The sequence below is a fragment of the Haliaeetus albicilla genome, chromosome 17, assembly GCF_947461875.1.
Source record: "Haliaeetus albicilla chromosome 17, bHalAlb1.1, whole genome shotgun sequence".
NCBI classification, from domain to species: Eukaryota; Metazoa; Chordata; class Aves; order Accipitriformes; family Accipitridae; genus Haliaeetus; species Haliaeetus albicilla.
The window spans coordinates 22,638,835-22,651,444 of NC_091499.1; the positions used below are offsets into that span (position 1 = coordinate 22,638,835).

The 12,610-nt window shown below is 42.5% G+C and overlaps 1 protein-coding gene across 1 annotated transcript in view; it reads right to left on the bottom strand.

Annotated features, from left to right (window-relative positions):
- The window catches only part of NT5DC1 (5'-nucleotidase domain containing 1), a 149,098-nt gene extending 137,323 nt beyond the window's left edge, over positions 1 to 11,775 (bottom strand). Inside the window, exons 1-6 of the mRNA XM_069805037.1 lie at positions 11,631 to 11,775; positions 9,424 to 9,515; positions 7,699 to 7,770; positions 6,080 to 6,186; positions 4,604 to 4,683; positions 838 to 919 (exon numbers count right to left, since the gene is read on the bottom strand). Coding sequence (XP_069661138.1) covers positions 838 to 919; positions 4,604 to 4,683; positions 6,080 to 6,186; positions 7,699 to 7,770; positions 9,424 to 9,515; positions 11,631 to 11,723 — 526 coding nt within the window. The 5' untranslated portion in view covers positions 11,724 to 11,775. The remainder of the gene's footprint in view (positions 1 to 837; positions 920 to 4,603; positions 4,684 to 6,079; positions 6,187 to 7,698; positions 7,771 to 9,423; positions 9,516 to 11,630) is intronic.
- Positions 11,776 to 12,610: the final 835 nt, after the last annotated feature.

Here is a 12,610-nt window from a genome sequence, read left to right on the forward strand (position 1 = left end):
CTGTGCCTCATGGATGTTGCATTAACAGAGGTAACTATTGGAAAATACTGTCAGCAAAATGATACAGAATTCCAAACTGAGCTGCATATAATCTTCTTACAAAAAAACATGGTTAAAAATAAATTCAATTAACTGTATGCACACACAAGATGGTTAGCTTTTATTATCAACTAATTATTTTATATGCCTAATAGAAACTCAGAAGTCAAGTCTGTGAAAGAATGAAAATCATTTCTAGCTGAAGGGTATCCAAGATATTTTCCAACCCTAATTTACGTTACAGTATTATAAAGTTGGCTTTGGGTGGAGGAAGACTATTATTAAAAAAAAATAAAATTTCCTCAATTTTTAGTAAGTTTATAACAAAATAACAATCACCTCACTATTGTGTCAATACTACATGAGGAATTCTCATCAAAACTAGAGCACTAAAGAAAATTACCAATATTAGTTAGTAATTTATTTTTTTCCCCAGTGCATTTCTGATTTTGTTTATGATTACAAGAACATAAGGAATAGAATCAAAATACAGTTCAAGAATGTCCACATTACCATACCAATCATGGTAAGAAACCATTTTTCTTTTAAATTCAGTGAAGTAGCACATCACAAATGCTTTTGAAGATAGCAAAACAGTTTTAGCTAAATGAAGTAGCAACAGTAGTGATAAAGATGCTCTATTCCAGGATAAGCATATGTCTATTATACAACTATTTGTAAGCTTGAAAAGTAAAAGCTGTGTTGAGTACCCTGCAGTGTACTTGGAAATGCATTTGCTCTGGGAAGCACATGTAATATTTTCAGCTATTATAGTAAGTTTTCAGTGAACCCACTTACCTTTAAAAGCTGATATTTTATAATTATGCTGGATAGCAGCCACCATGTCCTTCCAGAAGTCATATTTTTTCTGACCATCATGCTGTAAGTGTCAAAAGGAACCTAGTCATTATATCACGTATCAGCTATTTTGAGCTTTTGTATTGAAACAGTGACAGCAATGCCATTAATAAACAAAAGCATTTGGAGTAAAACAGTCTTAGGCAGTAGGATTTGGGACATCAGGACTCGGTAGTACCCAGCTTAACTTTGGGTAACCACAAACACATTATCTCCCTACTCCAGGAGGTTATGGTGGAGGTGGGGGGAGGAAAGGGAAAGGAGAAAGAATTCATATTTGTGAGGAACTCCAAAACGTTACAGCAAAGCAGGGCATTAGACAGAACAGTGACTTAATGAATGAGCCACCCCACTGACATTTGGGAAAAAGAAGTGCCTAGAGCTACAGATACTGTACTTAATTAGCAGGCTGACATTATCTGCAGCCTGGCACTAATATCACCTTCCAGCCTCAGAACTGGCAAACCCCTTCACTATAATTTAGAGGTAATGCCCTTCTGCCAACAGCTCCACCCAAACACCGTATAAAACGTTCATCCAGAAGCCAGGCTGAGTGGCACGGCATTGCATTGTACTCCGGAGACTGCCAAACCCCAGCTCTGGCAGAAGGACAGGGAAAGGCGATCTGTGCTTGGGAACAGGCTCTCGCCATTCCTAGAAAGCTGCCCGGGCACAGAGCTGCTCCAGCTGACCTCAGCCGCCCTTCCAGCATCTCGCCAAGGGAGAGGAAAAGATTCTCAACCAGCTGAGCCCCACAGCACTCTCAAACTTCACAAATTTTAGGAATGCTGAATTCAACGGATGCAATTCCAGAGCAGAGGATCAGCCATGAAGCCTGTAAGAGGTGCTCAGAGTTACCCGGCTGCAGTAAAGCAGGTGGTACAGTCTCTTTGAGTTTGTATGCCTTGGAAAGTATCTTTGTAGTGCTGTTACAGGCCTTCCACACCTACTTTAGGATAAATTTCAAGGCAACTGTTTAACAGATTTCACAGCATTGCTGCCCTGTGTGTCCTGACCACTGCACTGATACCTGAATGATGACCCATTTTGTAAGCACAAAGCATTTTATGGAGAGGGAAACATTCAGAAACTAAAAAAAAAGACAAAACAAAACAACCAAAAAAAACCTTCAACATTGCCAGCCAAAAATATGTAGTTTATATGTACTGAAGTAAACTGTTACATCAGGCCTAATCTGCCATGGAGGCTTCCAGAGGAATGGTCTGCCCTTAATTTCACAACTAGCAAGTCACACAAGCAAGGCCTTTTGTGCATGACTGATGAGCACTACGGCAGTCTGCTTATCATCCACCAGCTCTGCAGGTTAAGAGCAGGAAAGATACAATGCTGTGGCTTTCAAGGTTTTTTTTTTTAATCCATTCCTATAGCAAACTGCCACAGAACTACAGAAAAGAACTAATAAAGACAAAAGGTTTCATATATGTCAAACTTCAGTTAGCTGCTAACCAAGGTCATTATTCAAAGCCATGTTCAGGAGATGCTGGGGAGCACCTATGTGTCTAGTGGCCACTGCACTAGCCTACACTAGCTTTAACCTTGAGACAGACAGATTCAACTGTCTGCTCCCCTCATACTCCACGTGGCTGACTTGCTCCTTAGTTTGGTGTTTTGGGATTTTTTTTTTTCTTTGTTTCTTTTCAAAAAATCAGTGCAATGAGCTAACAGTTCTTCAGAGTGCTGTTTTGAAGACAGATGGGTACTCATTTAAAAGTGGGTACACTTCCTTCACAACATTTGACCTCAGGGAAGAGTAAACTCAAACTAATTCCTTGCAAATCCACAGCTGTTGCATGTGAGACTTAAAAGAAAACAGACCAATTCCCAGAAAGCGAAGAGAAAACTGTGTGCATGCCCATGCAGTCCACCATGATTTTGGTGTGATTATCAAATGTGATTTCGTTAGCTGAACTATCAGACAAAGTGGTATTTTGTGTAGCTTTTCAACGTGAAGATCCAAAACACCGAGAAGCTCCTCTGCTTTGTCTGAAAGCATGTAAGAGTTCTGGCTCTGAACACAGCAAAAGCAGATTAATTTTTAACAGTGTAGAGCAGTCCAGCATCCAACTCCTGTCTAAACCCATTCTGAATCCAAACCTAGCAGTTCTCCCATCTGTTTCCAGTAGCAAGCTTTCCTGATCCTAGAATGTTGTCTGGAAATGGTAGGAAAATAGCCCTTACTAAACAGGCTCCCAGAACAGGAAAAAGAAGCCTCCACCTCCTTTTAAAAACGTGGAAGAAGAAATTGTGATTGTTTTTAACCATCAGTATGCAGCATTTTGCAGGCACGAGTGCTGGAGAGGCCTACCACCTCCTGCCTTGCATCCACCTCACCTGTCTGATGCTAACCTTCCAGGGAATAACTGTAGCCCTCTTGTTGAAACTGGGCCAACATCCAGTAAAATATTCAAGAACTGCTAGTTGATAGAGAGGGTGCATGACCCACTTCTGGTAGCTCTCTGGAGAAATGGCACAGGTTTGGTTCTCTCTGGCTGAAGACAGCACTGATCCAGGGTCAGTGCTTCAGCTCGTGAACTAGTAACTGAACGTGAAAGCTTATTACACACGTGCTATGACCTGCTTTCTCTCTCAATAAGTAGGTGATTTGTGCCAAGTCTAAATTAAATATAAAATAAAGTAATACAATACAGGTGTTACATCCGAGACAGGGTTGTAACCCGTGAACAGCTTAGAGGAAAGAGATCAATCACAAAATTAAGAGTGTTATGGTGCACCTGTCCTCAGTGCTTCCCGATAAGCTAGCTTTAGCTAACTCTTCACGCAGCACTTGGACTTAGCCAGCAATCTACTCAGCATGCTATTTTGGAGTGGAGGCTAAAGCATCAATTCAGCTGATACCCAAAGGAATCCCAGATACCAGCTCACAGCTCTGAATTTCACTCTGCAAAGTTTAGTATTGGCAATTTTCAGTGCTGCAGCGCTTTGGTACCTTTAAGATTACATCAGTACTCTTTTGACACGAATATACTTACTGTATGAGAAGAACCCTCTCCTACCCCCAGCTGCACACAAGTTAAGATTCAAGCCTTCTTTAACACCACCAAATCAACTAGCATCAAACTTCAAAGGTCGGATTTAGGACATTCTATCTATCTAAAAATCACTGAAAAAGGTCCAAGCAATTGTATTTTCCACCTTGAGAATTTAACTTACTGTTTAGCAGAGAAAAAAAAAGAGGATACTATTCTAGAGGTGTATTTACATCTGTGTACATAGATCAATATATTTAAGACAAAAACAAATTTTAAAAAGGATGGAATGAAGCTTTCAACTCATTAACACCTAGCAAATTAGCAAACCACGTTACTCAGAAGACTTGCATTAGATTTAATTCAAGTATCATCAAGTATAATTAACAGAGATTTTAAGAGCTATATTCTACATATCACAGCGTAAACTTGAGACAACAGTGCATTTCTATTCGTATCCTAGTTATTTGTGCCCTCTGGTGGAAGTACATTTATTTTGAACATGCCATGTAGCTTACAATTATCTTCAGAGACAGCTTTAATACACGAAGTCCAACATGAAAAATTCCAAACAAGAAAAAAGCTAAAGACGTTGATGTTGTTCAATATGCTATTTGTATGCTTTTAATAATGCATGCAAGAAGTGTAGCAGGGGAAGAGAAAGATAATGCAATACATAGTTTCAAACCAGTTCTTACCTGATCTAAGCTGTCCACAACCCTTGCACACAAGAGAGCTCCTGGCAGGTCAAAATAATTATCATACAAATAGTATTTAGCTGGAAAAAAATAATAAAAAAAATTCTACTTTTTTTTAATCCATATTGTATGCTTTAATCACAAATAAAAAAAAATACATTTAAATAATAATATAAGCTCCTATTTGGATTTTACTGGTAATAAGCATTATCTGCTTCCCAATCTTTGTCAGCCTTCATTCCCACTTCTGATTCACATAATTGGCAACTGAAAGTTGTTCACTGGCATCAAGGCAGTAATATTTTGAAAATACATTTTAAGGTTCTAAAAGTTAAGGTGGAAGAGATGGGGAAGAACCATGAGTTTTAAGAGTCGGGACAGTATCATTCAACTCTTCCAAAATATCTATTTCCCTAGCAGTGGAAACACAAAGAAAGGGTTTGAGAAGTTGTTTCAGAAATATTTGGACAGGTCTTACACATAGTCTTGTCCTTTGCACACACATGCTGCAGACAGTACCTTAGCCCAAGGGGAAGCATGCCCACATTATTACATGAACCCGCAAAACAGAACTAAGTCAGGAGGGTGCAAATGTCCCCCCAGACTGAGGTCACGTTCAACAACTCTTTCCTACGAGTGAAATTACTTAACCAGTGATATTTTATTTTTTTTTGGTATTCATGATCTTGTCTGTGCTGTCTCTTAGGTATATTAAAGAACAAGTCAGCAAAACAGGGACCAACATTCACAAGGGAGACCAAGTGCACTTTTCAATAATAAGAAAGGCACATTTGCTGTATGACCAAAGGAAACCTTTCCCTTCTACCCTGTTGCAAAAGATTACCTGCAGTTTAGAATAAGCATCACAAACAAGTCTATGTCAGCAAAACTCAAGGAAAATATCTCCATTACATAGGATGATGCAACTTAACTGAGGACTTTATGTGTATTACTCACAATCGCCAAGATCAAATGGAGAGGAAGCACAGAGCAAGAACACAAACCTAGCCACAGTGCCTTCAAAGTGACTTCCATCTTAAACGCAAGAAACTTCAATTGCAGGAGAAGTTTTGTTTCCAGACGCACTCTGTTCTTTGCACCTGCACCTAGGCCTCTAGTAACAGCACTGACAGCAATGAGTCAACAATTAAGAAAAATTTAAGATTTGCCAAATACATCCTAAATGAGATAGGCTAGTAATCTCAGTCTACTTCATCAAGGCACAATGTGCCCATCTCTATAACCAAAACACTCCTACAATGTCAGCTCATTTGTCTCATTGGTGACCTAAATTTAAGTTGAACTCTAGTATTAGAAGTTGAAAAAAGAAAAAAACCACTCTTCCCCAAAACATTTACCTATTCCAGTAATTGTTAGCTCAAGTATTTTTAAATATTTGTGGTAAGAACCAACAGTACGAGGCACTGAAGGGATCAGAGCAATTTCAAAGAAGAGGACATGCTAAGTTATAGCTACCTGAGCGGGAAACCATTCCACTGACTGTATTAAAATGCTTCCACTCCCTCCTTCCATATGTCTCCAGGATCTCTTCGGATGTCATGCTCTTTGTACCATGGGTTGCCCTATTTGTGCATTAAGTTATTTAAAAAAAAGGGGAAAAAAAAAAAGTTTGAAAACAGCCAAACCACTCCTTGTGCAAAGTAATGCATTGCAACTGAATACTGAGGTGCATGCAAGTTGATCAAAAGTAACTCTTTTTATAACTTAGAAGTTTCCCATGGCCTAAGCTTTTATCATATACATTACAGTCCTCAATAAAAGCCTTACTACACTACAGTTTGGTTGGCTGGGAGCACAGCTGCTGTGCCTCACCTGCTAACACAATCACTCTATCGCTTGAATGTTCTCAATTGTGTGAGGACACTCACTATACTTGAACTATCAATATACACTGCACAATAAAACACACTGCAGAAAGCCTATACATCATTCTGAAACCTGGTAACATTCACAGAATGCAGGGCAGAACTATGGAAAAGTGCTAGTTTGAGCCCTGCAAGCAGCTGTGTAATACAGAAGTGTGCACAAGCCTTTTTAGGAATTAAAAATCAACTAGTTTGATCACCAAACTGGGCCCCAAAAGAACGCAGACTCCAGTTTTGAAGCAAATGCAGGTAATGCTAGAAATAATCCTGTACTACTCCTCCCTTTAATGTGGTATACCCTCTAGTCTTGAATTCTGCATTTTGTACTCCGAAATTCATGGTACTAAACAAATTTCAGGATACACAGCAGAGACTCACAGGTATTTCTTCCCTTCTTTCAATGAGATCTGATTTGCTCTAGCATCTTCAAGCTCCTTCTCCCACATGCTATCAGAAAAAAACCAGTAGAGTCTATCTTGCGTACTAAGTCAAACAGATTTTCATTTTGGACAAAAATAAGTGGGAAATGGGACTGGGATTGATATACTTTAGGTATATTTACTTTTCAGATTTGCAATTCAAAATAGCAGTCTTGTATGTTTAAAAAAAGGAGGGAAAAAGGAACTAAGAATGTACTGAAATGATGACTGCAGGCAAAATATAGCTTTAAAGAGGAAAATAACCCAGAAATTTGAAAGAGAATGTGTCAGTTTCTGTGTTAAATTTACCTCAGGCTATTTAAATTACACATTGTAGGCCTGCAGAATTTTGAACATGTACGGTACAAAGATAATAGTGCTCCCATCATTAGCATTAGTCATTAGCACTGACTCTGAGTCAGGTTACTCATAATCCAAAGAAAAACCTTACCCCGGATCCTAGCAAAACTGGACAAAGAGTGCATTGGTAGCCACTGAAAATGTGAATTTACTTTCAGGATCACTATGCCCCCAGAGTCTTAGATGTTTACTAAAAATGATACATTCTTTACTAGCAGCTAACATGGAAATATTACGAAAAGACTGCATATGTAACATTAAGAGAAAGTGAGCGTCACACTACCAAAGAGTATTTAAACTTTTACATCCAGTTAATGAATGTATGCTGAAATTAGTATTTTAAATATTTAATAAAACTGAGAGATGGCTTTCAGAAAGAGGTTAAAATTTTGGTGTTCATTTAACAGTATAAATTTATTGTCAATATTACCTTAAAACTGTTCCATCTTCTGCAAGTTTCAGGAAGTCTCCTTCTTCAATATCCAACACCAAGCCTTTGCAACTAAGAATAATTTTATTTTAAGGAAGAAACAAACAATTAATGCTTTCAGAGGAATGCCTTGTTATATATCAGTGAAATGCAGTTACGGAAGCTATACAGTGATGCTACACAAAACCAACGAAGTCGCAACCCTTCAAATACTTCCATGTTTGAACAATGCTCTATATGTGCAAATACATATTACTACAATGAGGACCGGATTTCACTTACATAGCAAATTCCTACTAAATAAATCCAGTTCCATTGTTCAGTGAGTTCAGTGACTGTTCATATAGATAAGGTTAGAGGATTAAGGTCCAAACATATACAACTAAGAAATGTGATATTTAAGCCACTTCTATTAAAGAAATGTATCTTTTTCTTAGTGGCAACTCCCCTACTTATTATTACTAGACTGATAACACCATTTATTAAGGGAGAGAGGGGTAGAACATCGTTCTAAATGAGGCAACTCAATATCCAAGCAACACGTGAAGCAGAAGCATTGCCATGCTAGCCAGCACTACAAAGGTGAAGAGTTGACAGCATAGGACAGATACCCAACAAGAGTTCCTAACTCTCCTAGTAAATCTGTACCTTTCAGATAATTTTTCAAACAACCTAAGCAAACGTAAATTCAACTCAGAGTTCAGTGGCTAGAATAATAATGAATAAATGAGACTGAAAAAGTAACAGCACCTGCACCCTCTGTTATAAGGTACCCAAAGGAAAGAAGATATGCCATGAAGGCTGCAAGCAGACCCCAGCCTTTCACAAATGACACCTGGGTGAGTAGCACTGACACACAGCTACCAGCACTGTGGGCTTGTAGGTCCATGTTAATGAACCTCCGGCTCCAATAAGGGACCGAGGCAGAGATATCTAGTTCTTAAAGGATTTCATGCACCAGAGGCCTCAAAATATGAGAAACACAGATACATTGCTTGTCTCATGAAAGTTGAAATCGATCCCTTTGGAAACCGTCCAATCAAATACTGAATTGTAAAAACAACTGATCAAAACCACTACACAATAATGCATACATTACTTAAAAAAGCCCCTGTGTTACTCCTAAAAAATTTAGTGATTACCAGGCCTTCAAGCTCCCACCCCCGTGGCCTAGATAGGGCCAACCTATTAAAGTTGGAAGATCGGAGATTCACATTCAAGCTCCTGCTCAGAGGCCACTGAGCTCAGAGCAGGAACTTGCATTTCAGTCTTTTGCATCACAGGTTGGTGGCTGACCTGCCACCCAAGGGCCACCTCCTGGCATGTCACCTTTCCTCAGAAGGCTGTTGGGATTATTCTGCCTTACACAAACCAACCCACATCTGTTGAGATAAAAATGACAAAATTCTGATGGTTACTGGATTTACCAGTTGCATTGAAGGTAGAAGACAAAGGAGATACTCTTTTTTTATGTAAGATAGACTAAAAGGCTTGTATCTAGACAGAAGCACAGACAAAGCAAGCTTGGATGCTCCGTTCTCTCTTCAAAATACCACATTAGAAGTATCTCATGACAAATACTTGTTCGAACGAGTATTTAAAACTGCAATTTTGGATTTAGCTATCGGGCTTGACAATCGTAACAACAATCGCCTAATAAGAGCAGCTGTTTTCCAAGCTTTGTAAAAGTTAGAGCATAAAGGAAGTTACTTTCAACATACTCACCAGAAGTCTAAGCTGTCTGGAGCTAGAGTCAGCAAGTCTTTGTCATAACCCTTCTCCGTTACCAGATACTGGGCAAAACTGTCATATATTAGCTACAAATGAAAAAATACATGCGTTAACTATATTGATTAAGTGAGACAAAAGATACTGCTTCCCTGGCAAGTGGCAAGATGCAATTGTTAGCGCCTCCTAAGCGAAATGAAACCAGGGAGCTAAGGGCCCCATCCCACTGTCTCCACTACTGGGAAATAGTGCCCGAGGTTATTTCTGTCATGGCTGGAAAACAGCTCAAGATGCTCACACAACAGTTCTGATGCAGTGTGTCCAGCATAACCGAGTTTACAGCATTCTACCTCATTGCCCTTGTGCTTCATGACTGTTGGGAAACCAAGGTGGTAAGTACTTAAGACTAGTCACTACTTCCCCCTCTCCAATCTTTTTTTGTTTTGTTTTTTTTTTAATTTTAAACATCATGGTTACCAAGGCTCAATAAACAGCTTCCAAACCAATAAACAACCACCATCAGGGGCCATTTTAAAAGTATTCAGAGGAACATGTTTTGAAGGAAACAGGCAACTACTAAGTAAATTTTTACTACTTCTAAGTTCAGAAAGAACACTGTTAAAGCCAGGTACAAGAGTCAGCAATTATTAATGTAATGTGCTGGTAAAGTTGTACAAGAAGAACCACGTAGATGCTGCCAGGTCCTTAAGGCCCATCCAAAAATAGTAATCGCTCCCTTTTTGTCATGGTTCTTTCATTAAAGCTGTTCCTTGGCCTTTTTTTTTTGATTACAAAAGCTGCTCTTGGAATGAATACGAATGTCTGAGAAAGACTAATATAAAGGCCAACACTGAAAGAGCGAGAACTAACTGCCTCTTCAGCTGTGCCTGTCAGCCTTTTAAAGTATTTTTTATTTCCTACAGACAGGAAGGCATGGAATGGGCGTGCATCAGTCAGCCTATGTGCTGTGAGAAGATGAAGAGTGAACTAAGTTTAGTGAAAGTTTTCATTTTTTCTCCATTTTGTTAACTAGGTATTTTTTGGTTTGTTGGTTTGTTTTGTTTTTTTTTAAAATTCTTTTAGTTATCAATTGTCTAAAGTTTGCCTTCATTGGACAAAATTCTTATCAGGAAGAATGTGCCTGTGTAAGATGTAATGTGTGTGGCGTAACAGAAAGAACATGGAAGGTAAGCCTATAGTTTCCAGCAGGAACTTCAGAGCACATACAGTTTATAACTTGCTACTATTGAACCCTCTTTTGTAAGGAAGATGCCTCTCTACAGAAAGTCACTCACAGCTAAAGGAAGCAATGCAATTTTTCAACGCAGGGCGCACTGAGCCGAGCCTATTTATAACCGGAACACTCATAAACATTCATTTCTATCCCAAATTCAGAAGTATCTTGCAATGAGTGTAGGAGTCCCACGCAGCGCAAAACGTACTGTAGGTGGACGGAGGGAAATAAAAGGGGAGAGGGGGACACCCTGAGCATCTGTGACACAAGATAGCTCCGCGGCAAAGCCCTGACAAAGAAGGACGAGTCAATGAAAGATTAATAGGGAGCTTCAAATGCGCCAGTCGGAAAAAAAAAAAGAAAAAAAGAAGTGCCAAGGGCGGGAAGGCACAGCACATGGCAGCGGTCCCCGCCGTAAGGGACAGGAGGGCTAGGGCAGAGATGCCGAGCGCCTTTAAGCTCGGCGTTTTATTTTAAGCACCCGTAAGTTTGCAAAGATCGCCTGTCGAAAGTGCTGCGGACTTTTAGCTCTGTCCGCGGCATCTCGATTTTGGGGGCGGGGAGGGGGGGGGGGAGGAAGGCTCTACCTTTTCCTCAGCGCCGCTACAGTTGGGAGAGCTCTCAAGAAGCAGCATTTGCAAAAGGAAGACGGAGACATGGCTGTCCCCTTGGCTCGGGCGGAGGCCTGCTGGGGAAGCGGCCGGCGAGACAGGCATTTGCGTTTCCCTTCGCTTTTTAGGTTTCTCCACAGGGGACCTCAGCCGGCAGGCTCGGGGGTCCCGACCCCCGCACCGCCCCCCCCCCCCGGGACCGGCCGCCCCGCTCTCTCCGCCACTTTCCCGTTCGCTTGGGCAGCCGGCGGGCGAGCGGGGCGGAGCGGAGGGGCCCCGGCCCGCGGCTCCCAGGCCGTGCCGTACCGCACCGTACCGTACCGTGCCGTGCCGCCCCCCCCGGCCCGGCCCGCACTCACCCGTGCGCTCTGCGGGAGGTGGTAGCGGCAGAGCGTGTGGTCCAGGTCGAAGCCCATCACGTCGCAGTCAGCCAGGGAGAAGTGCTGCTGCATCGCCAAGCCGCCGCCGCGGGGAGGCGGGCGGAGGAGGAGGAGAAGAGGAGGAGGAGGAGGAGGAGGAGGAGGAAGGGGCGCGGGCGGTGCTTCCTGCGGCGCGACCGGAGCCGCCGCCCCCCCCCGGCCCGTCCCGCCCCGGCGGGGCCGCCCTCACCTGCGCCGGCTGTGGGGACGCCCCCGAGGCCGGGCCCGGAGATCGGGGCGAGCACCTGTGTGTGGGGGAATGGGTGTCCCCCCGTCCCCCCCCCCGCCGAAGGGGCCGTCGCTTCCAGGGAAGCCGGGCGGGCGGGCGAGCCCCCGGCAGTACAACCGGCGTGTGCTTAAGCGCTCGGATTTCAAACGTAACGTTTCCCGCCGAGGCGTTGAGTGCTTGGGAGCAGGCGCGGAAACGGAGGGTCCAGCCCCGGCTGGAGGTCATCGGGGGTGCGCGTCGTGCGGAGGGTGTTCGGGCGAGAGCCGGTGAGCGGGGCGCGGGTGGGAGGGGAAGAAAGGAGTCGGGCCTCGGGTCGGTGAGGGCAGGCGGTCCGTGCCCACCGAGGGGGCCCTGCTGGGGAGGGTCGTCCTCCGTGGGTGGGCGAACACCGCCACTGCTTCCTTACCAGAGTGGCCGTGGGGTATAGGCGACGCTGTGAAGTAAGCGACGGTGTCCGCACAGAGCTGTCAAAATCCCCGAACCCCAGAGGTAACTACCTACCTTTTAATTTCTTGACGGCTTTGGTAATCAAAAAAAAAGAACAGCGTTACGAACAGTACGGTCTGCCTCCAGACAACGTAATCAAACGGGTACTTTGATAGGTACCTGCCCATCGAGTATCGCCGTAGCGCGATTAGAAAGAAAGCGCGGTCTGAAAGGAAGTACTGTGTTTGGAGAAAACTGAACAGAT